Source organism: Acartia tonsa, chromosome 11 (assembly GCF_053477335.1).
Source record: "Acartia tonsa isolate MP-2025a chromosome 11, ASM5347733v1, whole genome shotgun sequence".
Classification (NCBI taxonomy): domain Eukaryota; kingdom Metazoa; phylum Arthropoda; class Copepoda; order Calanoida; family Acartiidae; genus Acartia; species Acartia tonsa.
The window spans coordinates 18,162,459-18,183,175 of record NC_137270.1 but is presented as its reverse complement, the minus strand read 5'-3'; the positions used below and the strand labels follow the sequence as shown (position 1 = coordinate 18,183,175).

Below are 20,717 nucleotides of genomic sequence, written 5' to 3'. Positions count from 1 at the left end.
ATGTACAGGTTTTAGAGATTTAGTATAGATTTAGAGGTAAGGTGTACAGAAATAAGAAACCAAGGAATAGTTGCATAAACTGAATTTAAAAGTTTGATTGCAAGCACAAGTTACTTATAATACTTATAATAAAGAAATGAATTTCAAATATTATATTTTTAAAACTACCTGGTAGAAAATTAAAATTTTTTCAAATTTATATTCTGTAAATGTAATGTAGACTATTGAACAGAAAAAAATTACAGTACACAATATTAAAGTTTTAAATTGTACTAGGTGCAACCACCCCTTAAAAACATATCTAAATTCACTTTTAATAAAAGTTTAATAAAAAGGGGTCGTTGTACTAAATGCATTTGAACTTTAATTTAGTGAACCACATATTTTTCCCGTTTTATGGTTCAAACTATATTTATAAAACATACATTTGAAAGAATTTAAATTTTCTGCCACTTAGTTTTTAAAATATCAAGACTGAAAGCTTTCCTTTTACCAACACAAATTAGACATTTTTGGATATGACTCTAAGTTTAAAATTTATTTTTCTTTCAAATTTCTTCTTGGCTAATCTTAAAATATATAATATTCTACTAAAACATTTAAAGGTTCACTTTTACAAGTTCCCCCAACTCTTGCAACTATCCCTTTGGAGAAAAACTTTTTTTTCAGCTATTGGCAATTTCCTTCAGTACAGGCACTTTTATATAAGTATTATCAAAAAACATCAATATTTAAAACAACCTGAAAAGCAAATTACCTGTCTGGTTTCCAGTTTAAATGCATCGTTTAGACACAAGACAGAAACTCCTCTTGTACCACCCTAGTAATAAAACAGGAATCAAAATTTCAACAAAAAATCTACTGAGAAAAAAATATAAAATTTAAATAACAACTTAATATTTTCAGAGATCTACAGCTTTAGAAAAAAACAGTAGGACAACATCCATAAAAGCGAAGCTCTGAAATGTTGGGACAGACGAACATTAACTCTAGTAGTTTCAGATCTGAATATACAATATAAATATAAAAGTTTTGACAAAATTATACGTAAATTTGTTGCAAAACTTCTTAAATATAGAATATTATTTAAGGACATTTTTAAGACATGATTATAGAGATACTTAGATTATAATATTTCACTTCATTGTTATAGCAATCAGTACTCCAAATACAATCAATCAAATTTAAATTTAAAAAATTAAATATTCTAGTAACGATTGTTTAGTTACTACGCTTTCTAAATCTAATCTAACTACTACAGGAATAATCAAGCAAAGTTTAAAATTGATAGGACAACTAACTAAAAAGTTATCCGTTGCGGACGTACGGACCGATTTAATTATAAAAACCACTTTGAATAATTACCACACAAATAGCAACACATTTCTTGGTTCCAATAATTACAGATGCAATGTCTTGAATGGTCTCACCAGCCTTTCCAGCCTGTAGAACACTGAAAGAAAAAAACTATAAAATACAGTAAAGATGCATCTTCAATATTCTAAGAAAAATAAACTAAAAATTATTGAAAAAGTTTACAAACGAGAATAGTTATTTCTTTCATCGTATTATAAACCGCTTTCCGCGGATACAGAATGTACAATTATAAGATTAAAACCAGTTTTTTTTGGCCCTGAGGTGCCGAAGGCACGGGCTAAAAAACTGGTTTTAATCTTATGTTTGTACATTTTTATATTCGTAGAAAGCGGTTTATAATACGATGCTAGACATAGTTTTTTCGTATAGATGAGAACCGGTTCCTATCCACCGGATTCGAATGAATACGAGAAAAAAAAGTTACTTACGATGTGACAACATTTCCCGAAGATACATCAACTGTCATTAATGCCAAGAAACCATTCTCAGCACCAAGAAAGTTAAGAGGCTCCGGCATGCTTTCAAAGCTCGCAGTCACAGAAGGAATAAATTCTATAAATATAAATAATTTCAAAAAACTAATGAAGGGAAGGAGGGGAGGGGGGGGTGATTACAACTATTAATTTTTTTTGGGGGGTGGGGCTACGACCCACAGTTTTAATTATAATTTTAAAAATAAAAGAATTTTATTGGGGTGGGGCGATTTATTTTCTTTGGAGTGATATTTCTTGGGAGGGTGTTAGTACCCTCCCATAATAATTATAAACCTGCCTTGGACCTATAAGGAACTACAATGTAAAGGAGAACCTAATTGGTTCAGCGGTTAGTGAGATCCTTCAGTACAATACCGGGGTATTAGATTACGTAACACCTAACAGACAATAAACTCTTTGATTACAGGACTTTTGACTGAAAGTCCGAACTGCTGGTAAACTTAGACTGAATTTCACAACCAATTAAATTTGAATTTAAATAATGAAACTATTTATGACAGCAGTAAAGATGTAATTTTTACAGTGGGTAAACATATATGCTTATTTTACAAAGAAAAAAAAACAAATAAACAATTGTGTCAAAACCAGCGATTGTATTCTTTCTACTCGTGCAGACCAAAGAAACTTAGCATTATTTTCAACTCATAATTACCTTTCACTAACAGAATTCTTTTAGTATCATCATGGTGCAGGCAAATAATGTCCATTTCATCTAAACAAATATTTTTCCAACTAAAAGTTTAATAGTGCTAATTAGTGTAAATCAATTTATATTTAAAAGAATCAATCCACACAAAAATATTTAATTTACCCCCTAGCAAATATTTAAATAAATCTTTGAGAAAAAATTTAATATTTGAAAAGTAAATGCAAAGAAATTTCACATTCAGTTTTTGTTACTAAAAAAACTAAATCCGGTCACCTGGATTTTCAATTGTAACATCTATATCCTTTAGTGAAGAAAGAATATTTCTGTCATGGAGAGCATAATCAGTGGGTACTGAGTACATTGTCAATTTTCCAGTGGTTTTTTCAATTAGTTCATTCTGAGAGAGGTGGTGAACTTCCAATCCTGCAATAAGATCAAAATTTTAATATAAAGCAGTTTATAATAAACAAACTTGATAAAATAGGGAAATCAAGAAACCTTTAAAATCACGCAACCTTTAAAATCATCAAATCTAGGAATCATCTAGCACTGCAATTATTCGACAAATCTTAATAAAACTTTATAGAAAAATGTAGAGCATAGGCAAATTCAATCCCTGACAATTTCAGCCATCAATCCTAAAAAAAGATCCAGAAAACCTAAAAATCTAGGAATCGATCTAGCACCCCAATTTGTAGACAAATCTTAATAAAACTTCATGAAAATATGTAGAATGTAAAAATAATTAATCCCTGAAAATTTGAGTCCTCTATCTTTTAAGAGGAGAAAATCACGAAAACGTAAAACTCGAGGAATCTATCTAACCCCCCCAAATGACAGATGGACAATAGGTATATTAAATTGGCAAACATAATGGGAATCTTCACTAAAAATTTCCACTGTATCTTTCATACGAGCCGAGAAAATCACGTTGACCCCAAAACGTTTGACATACGGACGGACAGGACATTTTAAATCATAGAGAAGCTTCGCTACTAAAAATAACTATAAAACTTGCTGCTTTCTTTCGAAGTATCTGTCGAGCACTAGTATAAAAAAGCAGTAGTTACTTACCAAGTAGATGCAGTGGGAAGGAGTCTGACATTGATCCAGTGATGGATACAGCCAAAGCTTTGTTTGTAGTTTGAACCCATTCTAAAACAAAATATATATGTAATAATTTGAGGTTTAAGTACATATATTGCTCATATATATAGATAAATAAATTCTCAGCATAAAAAGAGTTTCAGAAAATTTAAGAAAATAAAACTTGCCATTTCTTGAAGTATGAAGAAACTTCTCTGGAACACGGTCACTTTCTTTCTTTACTTCATTGATGATTGCCTTGACATCAGGAGCAGTGTCTCCACTAGCATAAGACATGTCCAAAGCAGTCATCTCAGAATTGGCATAAGTCTTCAGATTACCAACCTATGATCAAACAATCAGATTAATAGTGGGAAAAATATAAAGAAAACATTTTGCCAGATAATAAAAAATATAACATAATTCCAAATTACCATAATCATACAGCATACTAATTTTTAAAATTAGGATAAATAAAATTTGACATTTTATTACAAATAATAAGAAGTTTTTAAATTGTCTAATACAATGCGAAACATAGTTTTCCTTGATGACTCAAGACCAGTTCTTATACAGTGCAGTGGATGTAAACTAGTTTTTAGCCATATAGGAAATTAATTTAAAACTTACATCTCCACCGAAAGCCAATTTTCCGGAGGCAAAGGCGGAATCCTCAGAAATTTCTAGATCCGCTGTAAAGGTATTAGATCCAGTAAAAGTGATAACACTATCTCCATCTCTGTACACAAATTTGGCACTCAATGCATCAAAGTTCTCTCCCTCAAGGTTGACGAGAGAGACAGTGTTGGCGGTAACATCACTGTTGAAGGTCCAAGAGCCAGAAATAGTCTAGAACAAAAATAAGGTCTAGAATTAATTCGAACAGTAACCAGGGAATAAAAGGATAAGACAATGGCCAATAAATTAATGTACAACCAAATGAGGAAACACAAGATTACTCCTTCTGTAAATTAAAATTAGTGAATGAATAGTTACACTAAACCTAATGTACCAACTAAAATTCAATACGAGTCCTCAAAGTTTTTCCGTCAACTAATGTAATAAACAGCATTATATCCCCTACCTCCCTGAACATAAAGTACCTACATTTAAAGAGGATAGAGATAAAATACATATAACAAAGAAATAAAGGATGACAAATCCTTAAGTACCGAAGCTCTTTAATGTAAAAATATAAGTAAATAGACTGACATTGTATTGATGTAATTAGTCATATAAAGGTCATGACTACATATTTTTAATTAAAATGTATGTTAAATAACAGATAGACCTACTGACTATGAAGAAAATTTATAGACATGCCAACCGACTGATATTTAGAACTAAAGGGTAGGGAATAAAGGAAATAAAAGGAGTAAGACTAAAAGATAAAACCGGTTTAGGTGATAACAATAAGCAACATAATTCCAGGTTCAAAACAATAACCATACCTGTGGAGTACTGCCACTGCATGGAGAGTCCAACAAAATTTGTGGATTAGCACAAGAACCAACGGGTACATTATTCAGATTTCCGGTGACTGATAGAGTTGTCATATCAACATTTCCACTGAAAATAAAATCAAATAGTTACTAAACAATTAGCTTTAATAAAACGGGGGGGGGGGGGGGGGTTTAATGCAACCATCTCGTAATCAATGTATAAATAGCACTTAGAATTCAAATTTCGATCTGAAATTTTGTAGGAGTAATCCTTGGTAGGTCTATTTTCCCTAAATCAAACAAAGAGTTAAAAAAGTAACGGCTAACGGCGCAGCCGTTTAGCAATTTTAAAGCTATTTTGAAGGTAAATCCTTCACGATCCTATCCACATAATACTCTTTCCCGCTCTAAAACGTTTTCAAACGGTTCTAGCCGGTAGTTGCTGGAACTAGAAATCTAAAACATGATTTTTTGTATAGTTTCACATGATTAAAAGCAAATTTATGTTTCAAAAGTGGATTCCTACGTAATTTAGGACAGATTTGCTCTAAAAATAGCCACAAAAAAAAAGGCTAAACGGCTGAGCCGTTAGCAGTTACTTTTTCAACTTTTTGTTTGATTTAGGGAAAATAGACCTACAAAGGATTACACATGCTAAATTTCAGATCGGAAATCTAATTCTAAGTGCCATTTATACATTGATTACAGGCTGGTTGCATTAACCCCCCCCCCCCCTCTGAGAGAATACTTTAAAAAAACCAAGAGCAGTTTGACATTAATAACTTTACAAGGATTTAAAATATTTGCAAGAACTAAGAATATAACTGAATGAATAATAAAATTACCTGAAAGTTTTTGATCCAGAGATGGTTGCCGCATTATTGTCATTGTAAACAGCATTTCCTTTAGCAGCGCCCCAGGTATTTACTTGAAGCAAGCCGTTGGAAGCAGACACTCCAGTATGAGTTTCATCTGCCCTTTGTGTAGGGAAATTAAAATGCAAGGCATCAGGTCCAGAGTCAGAGCTTAAGGTTTCAACAACAAGATCACTTGTGATTGTCAAAGCTCCTGGGAATGCTTTACCACCAACATAAGTCAGGGCCTGATCACTTAGATCAACATTATTAGAGGTCTGACCATCAGCCATTTGAACAGTGTTTACATCAATATTATCAATTGACAACTGAACAGGCAGATTTCCATTTGTGCCATCAAGATGAATTGCTCTGGAAGTAAGATCCTTTGGCTTAACAACGGTAGAGCCAATGTTTACAGCCTTCTCCACTGAATTGTCTTCCAGAGTAGCAGCAGGAACATTAAGATTTTTAACAGTTAATCCAGCTAGGAAAGTAACATCAGCAGGACCATTAGTGTTTACAGGAACATTTGTAATGCTAACATAGTTGTTAAGGTCAGTAATGTCAATAGCATTAATTTTTTCATTACCAGATTGCATAATAAAAGAACTCTTAGCAGTTAATGAACTAAACTTAGTGTTGAAGTTTATAGTATCATCTCTATCATTCATCCATACATCAGTAATTCTTGTGGCTACACTTTGATCATTTAAATTTGTTATTGTAGGCTCATTAGTAATTGTCACACCAGATGCAAAGTAGAGGTTATCCAAATTGTCATCATCCATAAATTGTATTAGGTTATCTGAACCAACTGCAGCACTAGCATCATTCTTTTTCCATGTAGAACTAGTCAAGAGAACATCACCCAAAACTTCTGTGTCGGCATTCACAAACACTTTATTTGCATTAAATGCAATGGTGTTCGCAGTTTCATAAACAACATCAGTGGGAACACTTAATCCAATCAGCTGATTGTTTACATTTATACCTTTCTTGACTGTAATAGCATCAAAATCAACATTGTTGAAAGAAAGTGAAGCATCATCAATTCTTGCAAGATTATCTTGCAATTGGAAAAGATTTAAGCCATTGACCTTTGTGTCATCTGTGGTGCTGCCACCTTGATTTGCTGCTCCCAAGAAGGTTAAATCTCCATTAACGGTTATGTCAGAGGTTATAGTTTGGCCATCGGCTATAGTTACTTTGTTTGTGTGATAATTATTCATATCAACTGAATCAAATGTATCCACCTGAAGACTAGCAGCTGTAGCAGGTTGAGTAATTACCAACTTACTTGAAAGTGACCTAGCAGATCCAGATAATGGCACATTAGTTGCTCTGTTAGTAAGATCATTAGCAGCAATTGAAGCAATATCAATCCCATTAGCATTAAAAGCATCAGCTTTAAATTTATCACTAAAGATAAGGTTGGAAACATCTTGGGCATCTGCAGAGTTTATGAAAAGTGAATCACTATACATTGCATCTATATCCACACCTTCAACTGTACCATCAACTTGGAGGTCTTCAACAACAACCTTTTGATACCAATGCATTGACCCATCAAAATGGTTATCACCAGTGAATTCTTCATCATGAGTTGTGGTGGCTACATTTAAGCAATCTACACCATTTAGGGTACATTCAGTGCCAGAACGAATTTCAACTTCACGAGCCTTAAATCCAGCATGGAAATAAACACTTCTAGACAGAGTTACTTCTTCATCATTTTTCAAAGAATTCTCCCAGATATAATGAATATTTTCAGACAACTCCTCCACACAAAGAGTGTCATCATTAATACCGTTTTTGACGAGACATTCTTTGTTGACCATTTCACAACTGGAATGTCCAGTAGTGCAAAGATTTGGCTTGCAGTAAATTCTACGTACAGCATTATCTTTACAGGCAATAATCTTTTTTGCTTCAACTTGAGCAAGATCAGCGTCAAATTCAACAACACCCTTGAATGACATGTCATTCAATATTCTTTCATCAGACCCATCCAGAGTCACCCATTGAGTAGAAAGATTAATTTGATCAAGCAGGTTAGTATCAACATTGCTAGAAAATTCAGCTCTGTCAAATACAAGGTTGGCATTGTTGATATGTGTAGCAAGTCTTTTAATACCTTTGCCATTGAACAGATTAACTAAATTATTTTGTACACAAGAAGTTCCACACTCTGATTTGATCATACCAGAGTTGAGAAGTTCAAGGGTTGTAATTTCGTGGCTTCCAGAAGCAATGACATCTTGTATGGTTATGGAGCCAGAATGGTGCTTTTCACCAGTGGTAACGCGTGACTGCAAATCAGCAGGAGACAAACCTTGAAGAAGCTCATTTACAGTTCCATCAGCATGCAGGTTAATTGTTCCAAAAGATTTGGTTGACGTGATAGTGTAAGAATCTTCTGAAGTAAGAGGAATTACAGGCAAGGTTGTAGAAACATCAACAGTCAGAGAATTTGTACCATCTGTAACTTGCTCATTAACAGTTATACCATTGGTAAAACTTGTATCACCTATAGTCACTGTATTTGTTTGATCCAGAGTTCCACTATCTATTTTAACATAATCCTGAGGCCATTGAGAATTATTAATGTCACTAACAGTGATATCATTAACAGACGCTCTCTTTGTATACTGATGCTGAACATCAACAATACTTGATGCAGTAACTTTCATATGATTATTTAATAGATCATTAAAATCAACAACAACCTGACCACCTTGACTATCTTCAGCTTTAAAAGTAGCATCAACTTCTCCAAAAACAGTAAGGCTATTAACAGTAAGATCTTGTGGAATTGTAAGTGCAGGCTCAACAATCAAAGCAGCATCAACTATCTGTAGATCAGCTTCATTAAAATTAGCCAAATTGATTGTATTAAATTTAGCTGTATTTCCAAATTTAAGATTTTTCAAAGTTTGGTCACCTTGTCTGAGGATTACAGTAGTTTCATCAAAAGCTGCAGAATTCACAGTCTCTGCATTGAAAGCTCCTTTAAATGTATTGGCAGAATCAAAGGTTACTTCACCAGTCAAGATTACGTCATCTTGAGACTTATCTACATAATCCAGTACAAGGCTGTCTTGAATTTTCTCAATATCATAGCCCTCATTAACCACAACATTTTCAAAAATAGTTTCCTTATTTAGCAGGAAACCAGCCTCAACCACATTGGCTCCTTTGATTAGGCACAGGTTGCTAAAAAAGTCCGTGGTGTCAATTGAAGTAACAGGAACATTGCTGTCTTTCAGAATATAGAACTCTTCATCAACAAGAGACACCTTATCTCCTGCCAACTCTGTTCCAAGCACGTTATTAAGTGCAATAGGACCAGCAAAATTATTGTCCACATCAGTCTTCACAGTGTTGGAACCATCAATCAAAGTAGTCAAAGTATCAAGGATATCAACATGTGTGGTAGTTAGATTATCAATATCAGTAACTCTATCTGGGTAGGAATCATCAATAGTTTGAAGATCAGCAACATCAAATTTGAGAAGGGTGGAATTTATAGTTTCAACTTTAGTATTAGTTACAGTAACAGTACCATCAAAAGTAACATCATCAATGTGAAGTCCTGTAGCTAAATCAGCAAACTTTGGAGCAAGTGAGAAAAACTTGTAAAGTTCACTTGGATTTTGTGTATCCAATCTAGACTTTGATTTTGTGAGACAATACTCCAGCATATTATGAGTTTGAGCACTAAGATCATGAGAAACATCTTGAAATGTTGGCTTCTTAACTGATATACCATTAGTCTTCTAAAAAGTATTTATTCAAAATTGGATATAGGAGTCAAGGAGAGGAATAACAATTGTTTAAGTGTAAGAAAAACCAAATAAAAAACTTGTTAAAGTTATTAAAAAATGATCAGCATACTAAAAAAGTTAAAGGGTATGCGTGATTTTAATTATACACAAATTATGTAGCAAACACAACCTAGTGTAGCAAGAGAAAATGAAAAGTAGGATTTTAAGGTTTAGGCCCAAATAATAGTTTCATGTATCATTTATATTTTAGTTTTTTTTAAGGTGGGTGGGGTTTAATGCAACCATCTCATAATCAATGCACAAATGGTCCTCAGAATCAGAATTTTGTTATGCAACTTGGCATGAGTACCTATTCCTTTGTAAGTCTATTTTCCCTAAATTGAATAAAAAGTAACGGGGAACGGCTGCCAGCTCAGCCATTAAGCCGTTTTTGGGCTTTGGAGAGGGCAAAATTATCAATAATGATACAAATAAACTTTTTAAATCTATCTAGTGACAGCTGCTTCAGAGCAGAGCAGAACAGACTTAAAACGGCTGGAAGAAGCTATAAAATGCCAAGAGTATCATTTTAATATCAATATACAAATATCATTCAAAAAGTTTATTATTACACAATTCCAGATTGATTTGCCCTAAAAATAGACAAAAAAAACTTGCTACACGGCTGAGCCACCAGCCAGTACTTTTCCAACTTTTTATTCAAATAAGGGAAAATAGACCTACCAAAGAATATTCATTCCATAGGGGTAGATTCACGAAATGCATTTGAACTTAATTTAGTGAACCGCATATTTTATCCTGGTTAAATTACATTTATATGGCATATATTTGAAAGAATTTCAACTTTCTACTTCGTAGTTTTTAAAATATAAAGACTTGAAAATAGTCTTTAAATTGCATATATCACAAAAAGACAATTTAAGTTTTTATTATTCTAAAAACTACGTGGTAGAAAATTAAATTTATTTCAAAAGAATGCTATATAATTTTAGTTTAACCCGTTAACTAGGAAAGAATATGCGGTTCACTAAATTAAGTTCAAATACATTTCGTGAAACTACCACTTTCTTCCTAAAATACAGATTCTAAGTACAATTTGCGCTTTGATTAAGAGAATATTTGCAGTATCCTGTACAGTGGCATTAAAATAAAACCAATACAGAAGAGAAAAAAATAATCTTTATGAAATATTTTAAGATTCCAATATTAAACAAATACCCTGTAGGACAATCTCGGTTCATGGACTGTAGGATTCAGATCATAAACAGAACTTAGAGAATTTGGAATGTATGGTGTGCCAGAACCAAAAACAATATCAGAACCCTGGGGAACAAAATGCTTTCCATCAAACTGATAGCTTCTTATTCGATTATCACCTGCTACAGCAACAAAGTGTTGGAGATTTACAGTTTGTAAGTTTGGCAAGTTGGAATTTGCACTGACAGGATCAGTTTGCATTGCGAAGGATCTTATATTTTCACAAGCCTCCATGTCAGACAAGGTTTGGTAAGGAATAAATCTTCCATGTGTTCTTTTGAAGACGGTTGGGCTCACTGGAGACAATATAGAGCCAACTCTTTCCTAAATAAAATGTAGTCTAAGTAATGGAACTAAACAAATGCAAAATATTTAAGAGAATTAGATAAACACCAACCCCTTTACAAATAGCAGAGATAAGGATCCTAATGAAAAATAATATTAGTGATCAGTTATCTAACAATTTAACAATAAGCAAAAAAAGAAACTAATAACAATGCAATTGGCTAAACCTTAGTTACAATTAGCAAAGCGACACTAAAATTATTTTATATTTACCACTTTATTGCAGACGATGAGGAAAAAGAAAGAGTTTGCTGGATAAGTATCTCTAATGGTTAAGAATGCCGCGTCTTGCGCTCCAAATGTGTGCACATTCTGCTTCAATGCAAAGTTCATGGTTTGGAAACTGTAGCAGTAGATAGGAGATTCATTGATACCATCCCAACTATTCACAAACAGAACACAACTCTGCCCATCCATCATGAAAGGCACAACTCTTACAGCTTTGTAAGTTGCAAACAATTCAGTATCAGCCTTAAAAGGATTTAATTAGGTTTAGTCTAAAGAAATGAAAGATTAAAGATGAAAACTACAATCCAAACCCTTCCAAGCATTAACGAGACAGAGTCAAAGTAGATGCTCTGTAGTAATATGTTATTTGAGCATTAAATTTAAAAAGTAGAAGTGTGTTGAATAAAATAAAGATATCCTAGAGCATTAGGTACAGACAAAGAGATATTGGAGCTTTATCAGTATATTCATGAGCAAAAACAAATAGATTACCTCTGAAATGAATTCCTCAAAAAATGGTACGTCTGGATTAGTTTGGTAATAAATCTTTGACTTCTGTCTAGGCTGATCCGTCTGAATGTTGCCATACTGGGCAATTCCAAGCATCAATTTTTCGTCAGCAACCCAGAATTCACAATCCTTAAAATATAGGTTATTATCAAAGAGATTAATGACTTAAACACAAGGAGGACAAACTAACATTAACAATTGTAAATAACAGAACTCCAATAGGCAGAATATAATGTTGAAGTCTGAACAAAATTGTAAGTAAATTGGTTTATTAACTGCTTCATAAAAATACTTTTTAAGTACACTTTATTTTTTGGAATTTATTATATATATGCCAGGCTTATTAAAAGCGAAGCTTTTCTATAATTAGGGTCGGTCCTTCCGTCCGTACCGGATAGCTTTTTTCGTTAATTTAGGCATGTTAGAATTGTCCTATCTATTTCAAACTTTGCATAGTGATTCCTGTAGTAGTTAGGTACGATTTAGAAAGCGTAGAAACTCTATATTCGTTACTAGAATGTCCGGGTGTCCATTTTAAACATGTTGATTTTTAACAACAAATTTGTATCAGATAAAATTATCCGATTGATCTGATTTTTTGAATACGGATTACTAGGACAACAAAGTACAATATTATAAACGAAGCATCTCTAAAATAAAGTCCTAAAAATGTAAGTATGTCCATAAACATTATCCTGTATCTAGCAGTTTTTCCAACAAATTTAATTATAATTTTGCTTCGACTTATATATTTATATTCTGATTATTCAGTTCTGACACTATACAAGTGTTAATGACGTTTGTCCTACCATTTCAGTGCTTAACTTATATGGATGTTTTCATCCTTATTATTATAAAAAATATTTAAGAACAAACAAAGTTATAGAAAAGCTTAACTTTTGAAAAATGAACAAATTTCAAGCTAACGCCCTAACTTAACCTAAAGTCTACAGGTTAGCATTTCTTAACCCATCTATTAGTTAATGATATAAAAGTTAAAATAGCTTAAAAATAAAAGAACACTTAAACAATGATGACAACATCCATAAGTAGCGAAAGTCAAAAATTATTGATGGATATCCGGAAAAAATATACCTACTTAAGAGGAGGGTTATAAAAATCATTAACCTAAAAAAATCATGCAACCTTGTGAGATTTATAACGTGAAAAACTTGGAATCGATCTAGCACCTCAACCAAAAAGCAAATCTGAATGACACTTTGTGGGGATCAGGAGCGTCCAAGCTTTTTCTTTTTTTTTTGGGGGGGGGGTAAAAATTTTTTAAGGGGGTTATTAGTTTTTTTGGGGGGTATTTAACTCCCAAAATTGTTTGGGGGGTAAACAACCCCTTCTAAATGGTTGAGGTGCCTACGGCACCCTCAGGGTAGGGGTAAATTTTAAATGGGAGGGGTAAAATAAAAAAAAAATAGTTTGGGGGAGGTAATCCCCACTCTACCCCCCTCCCCCTTGATGGGGATATGTAAATTGTTAACATATCTAATCCCTATATATATCAGCAGTCTTTCTTGAATAGGAGTAAAGAAAATCGTGAAAAATTAAAAATAAAGGAATCGAGCACCCCCAAACAAATAAACAAAATTCAATAAAACTTAACAACCGTCTAACTTTAATTGGAGTTACGAAAATCATGAAAACTTAAAATGTAGGAAGCCATCTAGCACCCCAATTAAATGACGAATGCTAAAGAAACTTTGTGAAAATATGAAAAATGTTAATATATTTAATCCCCGAAAATTTCAGCCTTCTATCTTTCATAGGAGCCGAGGAAATCACGTTTCTCCCACTTGTGACTGATGGACATTTCAAATTAAAGAGTAGCTTCCTACTAGAAATATATTTTATTGAAAAGAGCTTGTTTCTATAATACAAAAATAAGGTTAAATAAAAATCAAACAGACGCACTTTAAACAAATAAGACAGGTTAACTTCGAAACATTAAGCTTAGAAACCTATTAAAATCCGCTGGTTTCAAACATTATGAAAAATAATGTATAGCATCATATTACAGACAATTTTCCACAATAATAAAAAAATAGTAATCCTAAAATTAATACCAGCTTTATTAAACCAGGCCTTTAGACCTTCGGTGGCTACCAATACTGGTTTTAATCTTATAATTTTTTACTTAATATCCGCGGAAGGCTGTCTATAATACTACGATATAAATAACTATTCTTACCCTTGCATGGGTAGTATCCAATTGATAGGGAGTCAACGTGAATTGGTTGTTTTCAAGATCAAGATTAAAGCTAAAATAAAAGAGAAACATTAATCTTTATTATTATAAGTAATCTGAGGCATGTGTAATATATATGTAGGTTTTCATAACTAAAGGGATGGGTAAGACCTCCCATCCTCAACCACAAGTGCCCCAAGAGATTTCCTAGTGTTAAAGGCTTTAACAAGATCTTCAAATAATAAGAGTTATTAGACAAAAATAACCTATAACCTTTGTAGAAACCCAACAGAAGAGTAATTAACTAATGCGTCGAAGGATCTAGCTAACCGCTGAACCGAAATGGTTCTCCTAGATAATGTAGGTAGCTTCTCATAGGTTCTGGCAGGCAGGGTTTAGAACCATTTTGGGGAATAGAAAAATACAATAGGAGGAAGTTAGAGCTTCAAATATAAATAACCACTATAAAGGTACTTACTAAAACAGGATAGATTTATGCACATCTTCAAGAATAAAGGGCTGGTTAATATCCTTCTCCATAACAATATCAGTACGCTCTCTGAAAACAAAAAGTTATCCAAAAATATGTTAATACATTCAAGATATCAAATTTTAGAGGAAAAATGAATGAACAAAAGTATTTCTATACACATTACTGCAAGAAAGTTTTAGCGAATTCATTAGGATCGTGTCAAATTATACAGAGTTTTTTTCAATGGAATCAATTGCTTTATTTAACCCACTAAGCCCTGACAAATCAGGAATCAAACTCTTTTTCGACTTGAAAATTTAGAAAATCAGATTTCATGGTTTGAACATATTAGCATAAATGTATTTAGAATATTGATGGAAGAGGAAAATTAAGAAAAGGAGATAATAATGAACAATTTAAGTTAAGTGGATTTAATTATGCAATACGGTTATTTTAAAATAATTCTTTGTAGGTAGTTAAAGTAATAAACAAGATTTCTACGACGGCTTTTAACGTCAAGATGTAAACCATGACATTTTTAATATTACTGCGAATTACTCATAGAAAAAATACCTCTCCTGAAAAAATATTTTTAATAAATAGATTTAAGGAAGAGTAAAACCCCCTGCCCTCCTCCCAAAAAAATGGTTCTTTTTAAATCCAGAGTAAAAGATTAGGTTTTCGAATTTTCCTCCTCTCCCCCCCCCCCCCTTATAAAGTGCCCCTAGAGGCATCTAAGGGGCGTAGCCGCAGTACACAATAAAATACCTGGGATATCCATCATCAAAATCAATGGTGATGCACAAGAAATTATACACACTGGCAGGATTATTACCCATCTCAACATCAGTAATGGTAAGCTTGCTGTCAGAGGTTTGCACAAAGTTACTAAAAAAACATTTATTAGGATAATGATTTTTCAATTTTTAGACCATCAAAGTTTAAAATCTTACTGTAGCTCGATTGGACAGATGGCTAAGATTATCTTTGCCAGCCGGAGCAAGGACATATCCGTTTAAGAAACTTAGTCAAATAAAATTACAATTAAAGATACCTTTGATTGCACAACATATGTATGGAAGTCGAAAAAGCGCATTGTACCGAGTAGCACTTGTTTTAAGTGTCAAGGCATTCCCCATACCAAAGCACCTGATATGGTAGTAGAAAGATTACCAATTTTTAAAGAAAAGTACTAAAAGGTCCAAATTAAAAACAAACAATACCCAGTTGGCAATTAGGCGGGATACAGAAAAATGAATTTAGACATACCATAAGGAAAAAGGATAAGAGGATGAATAATCACCCCTTTTTCATGGTAAAATACTACTTCCCCATCTCTAAATTTAGAAGCAGACGAAAATCAAAAGCCGCCCAGGGCTTTTTGTAAGTCAATCATAAATAATAATGTGAATAAAAAGAAAAGCGATATTTAGCAAACAGCCGTGGGCGGTCAGAATCAGCTGAATGTTCATTATGAAAAAAATTTCCCCCTTTTTAGAAATAGAAGGATTCATCTTTCATAAACAAATTTTTTTAAATAGAAATACTGCCTATTTTCGTCTTCTAGTTGCTTAGATTCCTCTCTTTTATTTTTTTCTCTACGAGACATACAAACAAAACTAAAAGAGCCGTGCTTCTTAAAAGGTCTTATAGCTTACGCGAATGAATTGCCATCAGCAGTCAATGTAGTCCACGTAGTTTGGGCAGCATTGTAGGATTGTATAGTAATACCAGCTCTCTGAAAATAAGTGTTTGAATATACATATCAAAATTTCTCTTGAATTACAGAGAATATAGACTTCTAAGGGATAAAAGAGTGTTTAACCCCCACCCCACCCACTCCCATCGTTAAACATCTAATATTACCTCCCATCCATCTCAAAATAAAAAGCTTGTACTTCCCTAAGAGAGGAAGACAAATAATGTTACAATATGGACAGACACCCCTGCCCCGAATTTGACATAAAAATAATTGCTTAATTAAGTTGAAGGGGGGAGGGGGGGGGGGTATTATAATCCATTTTATTTCTATAAAAATAAAATGGGGCGAGGGAGAGTTACTTTCATAAGAAATTACCCTGAATTTAAACTGTATTAGCACCATTTTAGGAAAGCCTTTATTACATTACTAATATATTAGAAAAGGTGATCTAAGATAAAAAAAATCCTAAAATATTTTTTATTAGAGTTAAAATTTGCGCTTAGGACTATCAGTTTAGATAATTTGAATTATTATTTTATGAGCCAATTGACAATAATTTGCTCCCTGGTCATTAAAAATTGAATAAAAAAGAATGGATTTATTATTAGTCAGATCGTACCCCAGCTTTCCATGTTCTATAATAAAGTGAACTCTGTAGCGGGCTAAAATAACGATCTCCCTCCTTTACCCCATCCCCTTCTTTACCCCATTCATTCCCCTCCAACTGGATAAACAGCCTGACCAATAAAAGCGAAGAGATATTGCAACTTATATAAACTAAAATTTTTCTAGTGTTTTTAATATCCACGTGTATTATACATCCATTTAAACAATGATATAGGCACTGCCGAAAGAAGAAAAACAATTACTTACTGTAGCAGTAAATTTGAGCAAGGTCTTGACATTATCGGCATCATTGTACTCCACAATCTTCTCAATCATGAACTGAGCAGGGTCTGTAACGCTTTCTTCACCAGAAGTTGTGGCAAAAGATTGAAATTTGTTGATTAAGAGAGTATCCTAAAAAATAAATATCAGCTTTGTACAAGTGATTCTTTACAATCAAGGGAAAGGTAGGTTGTGCTAACATTCCGTAAAAGTGTAAGTTTTAGGGCTTAAAAACAATAGTAAAAAGATAAAATTTATGTTAACTTTAGAAAAAAACAATTTGTCTTTAGTTCTTTTCAATAAGGACTACAAATATTAAGTGAATATTATCGTTCTACTGTTTTAAGCCATAAAACTCTTTTACGGAATTTTAGCTCAACCTACCTCCACCTTTGTCCCATAAAGCAAAAGAGAAATTATCTTTCCAAAAAAAAAATCTTTCAATTACCGCCTAGCCTTATCCCTTTAGATCCCTGTATAGATCTATAAATAATCAAAAAGGATAGTCTGTCAGATTTTAGAGCCAGTTCGATCATCTAAATTTACTAAATCTATATGTAAAGCATAGGACAACCCGTCAATAATAAGCAGCTTTAGGTAATGTCTAAAGCTTTCATCGCTCGTATTAATGGTATGCATCATATCAACAGGATCTTCAGGAATTAGACTAGGGCCGATAAATTTATATAAATTCCTAATAGATACACAAAATTACCCACTCTGTAATTTAAAATTAGTGGTTGAAAAGTTGGAACATTCAACTTGATGAATCAATCAATCTTCACAAAGTTGATAAACCAACACATAAAAGGTTATCATAAAACTTTGGAGAATGCTAAACAGTTCATTGTCCCCCCCCCCCCCCACTCTCTGCATATTTATGAGTTTATGTTTTAAGATCCAATTGATAATCTAGATTTTTTAAATTTATTAAAAAAAAACAAACCTGTTTATAGAATCCCACATTTATATTGGCAAGGAAACCCTCTTCAATAGATCTTTTATGTCTGCTATGATCCAAAGGTTCATCCTAGAGTAGAACTTTCATGAAAAGTCTTACAACAAGTTTAAAACTATTTTAAAGGGATAGTTCCATAGGGAAAAGGGGTAGTTTCACGAAAGGCATTTTAACTTTATTTAATGAACCGTATATTTTTTCCTGGTTAATTGGTTAAACTACATTTATATGGCATATATTTGATAGAATTTAAATTTTCTACCCCATAGTTTTAAAAATATAAAGACTTGAAAAATAGTCTTTTTGAATTGCATATATAACAAAAAGAAGATTTTCTAGTCTTGATATTTTCAAAGTGGTAGAAAATTGAAATTCTTTCTAATATATGCCATATAAATATAGTTGAACCCATTAACTAGCAAAAAATATGCGGTTCACTAAATTAAGTTCAAATGCATTTCGTGAAACTACCCCTTTAATAAATCTAAAATGAGATATAACCAAACTACCACAAAAAAATACTGGCAAATAAAAAAAATAAGTCTAATATTAAAAGATCAAAAGACTCCCTCCTAAAACGATAAATATTTTTATTTGTAAGTTACTCAAAGTAGATATTTATTCTTAATCATGTAAAAAAAATACGTAGCAAATGAGTTCGGTTTTGATTACTTGTTACATAGATAGTTATATATTTGAATTATTCGTGGAACTACTACTTTTACACGGATTTCCATTTTAATTATAAAATAATTACCTCAGATGTTAATTTATCAAGAACCTCCTAAAATAAACATTAAGTATTAAAAAAAGATCACGGACATTAATTTAGACTAGGAACTTTCATAATGAAGTACGAAATGTAAGAATTATCTCATAGAACCCAAAAATAATTTTGTTTCACCCCTACACATTCTCCCCCCCCCCCATGCTAATTATAAAAAATAAAAAAAGGAAGTCAAACTTTTTAGAGGGGGGGGGGGTAGAGAGTACATAATCTCAATGAGATGATATATTTTAGTTTTTTTTTTAGGGGGGGGGGGACTAAATCCTGATTAAATCCAAGTTGAACATTTGGAACCCATAAATAGTATTAAAGAGTAGTTCCAATTTAACACCTCCCCCCTTCAAAAAAATATTTTTTTTTAGTCTCTGAATCTAAAAACATACATACCCTTAATCTAATTAATTGTTCTTGTTGATATCTTTCAGTGGACATATTTTGTGGCACCCCAGATTTCTCTATCACCCGGGAGTAAAAGCCTCCAAGCTAGGATAAAAAAAAGGTTAACAAAATCGTTAACATTAAAAGAATAGTATAACAGTAGGTATATGACCTGAAGGGTAGAATCAGAACGGTTCCGTGGTTAGAGATCTTAAGGGACAGACGAACGGACATACGGTCGGACATACTTTGTATTAAAGATAAATGGATCCTGAAAACATAATTACCTCCTCCTCTTCTTCCTGCCCATGGCTGTACCTACACAGCCCCGCCACCTAGATAGTATCAAGGATAAAAACATCCATAAGAAGCAAAGCTAAACATATTAAAGTGACAATCATACCTTTTTGAACATAACATTCCAAAAATCTGATATGATAATTCGATCTTAAAAAGTTTTTAAAAGCTTTAATAAGCATTTTTAAAAAGACACAAAGACTTTCAGATAACTATTATAGATATGCTACACTTTATAAATCGTCCTTAATTGTTATAGGAATGATTATGCAAAGCTTGAAATCGAAAAGACATTTGTAACATGTTCATATTAACGAAACTGTTGCGAACGGAACGTACGGACGGACATAAAGACCGGTCCATAATTAAAGAAAAAGAATAAATTTTAAAATATTCGAAATAAAATATAGAAAATATTAAAAAATATATATTACCGTTAATAAAAATAATGATAATTTGGTAATCATCCTGTAGTACAATCACCGGTGAATGTACCTACTACACTGATAAAATATACTCAAAATCCACTAAATACTTCCTAGGTTATTCCTATAACCGTTATTTAATTAAATGTGACAGTACAACCCTATACATGAGTACCTATTGTAAAATAAACGACACGACAACTGTAGGAACGGGTGCTACTAAATGCGTACTATTTTGTCAAAGGAAGCCTGTACCATAAGCCCATTTTTTAACAGCGAAACGGCTCTATAAATCACTATGTCTGTCCTTCATTCCGTAACGCCTTGGGGAAATTTTTTCTCGGCTGTCATTTTAGATAGAAGGATGAAGCTTCTTGTCAACATTCCATCATTATGGAGCATAATTATCTATTAAAAAAAAACATCCATGGTGTTAAACTGTTTTTAACCTATTTTTAAAACGTATATAAAAAATATACTATGACACCAGTAGAATGAGTCTGCAGAGCCTAAATTTGAATTAAGTCCACAATAAACTTTTTTGGGGGGATTTAAATATTAATTTTTACTGTTGCCATGATCA

At 32.6% G+C, this 20,717-nt stretch overlaps 1 protein-coding gene across 1 annotated transcript in view; it reads right to left on the bottom strand.

Moving 5' to 3' along the window:
• LOC145331864 (uncharacterized) overlaps positions 1-20,353 on the bottom strand; it is a 31,537-nt gene extending 11,184 nt beyond the window's left edge. The window contains exons 1-23 of the mRNA XM_080176709.1: positions 20,144-20,353; positions 19,700-19,747; positions 19,422-19,517; positions 19,005-19,031; positions 18,236-18,319; positions 17,275-17,421; positions 16,358-16,437; positions 15,468-15,587; positions 14,706-14,786; positions 14,231-14,300; positions 12,013-12,159; positions 11,506-11,763; positions 10,909-11,271; positions 5,894-9,681; positions 5,058-5,175; positions 4,237-4,455; positions 3,795-3,951; positions 3,595-3,675; positions 2,794-2,943; positions 2,524-2,583; positions 1,806-1,929; positions 1,366-1,453; positions 758-820 (exon numbers count right to left, since the gene is read on the bottom strand). Coding sequence (XP_080032835.1) covers positions 758-820; positions 1,366-1,453; positions 1,806-1,929; positions 2,524-2,583; positions 2,794-2,943; positions 3,595-3,675; positions 3,795-3,951; positions 4,237-4,455; positions 5,058-5,175; positions 5,894-9,681; positions 10,909-11,271; positions 11,506-11,763; positions 12,013-12,159; positions 14,231-14,300; positions 14,706-14,786; positions 15,468-15,587; positions 16,358-16,437; positions 17,275-17,421; positions 18,236-18,319; positions 19,005-19,031; positions 19,422-19,517; positions 19,700-19,747; positions 20,144-20,176 — 6,402 coding nt within the window. The 5' untranslated portion in view covers positions 20,177-20,353. The remainder of the gene's footprint in view (positions 1-757; positions 821-1,365; positions 1,454-1,805; positions 1,930-2,523; positions 2,584-2,793; positions 2,944-3,594; positions 3,676-3,794; positions 3,952-4,236; positions 4,456-5,057; positions 5,176-5,893; positions 9,682-10,908; positions 11,272-11,505; positions 11,764-12,012; positions 12,160-14,230; positions 14,301-14,705; positions 14,787-15,467; positions 15,588-16,357; positions 16,438-17,274; positions 17,422-18,235; positions 18,320-19,004; positions 19,032-19,421; positions 19,518-19,699; positions 19,748-20,143) is intronic.
• Positions 20,354-20,717: the final 364 nt, after the last annotated feature.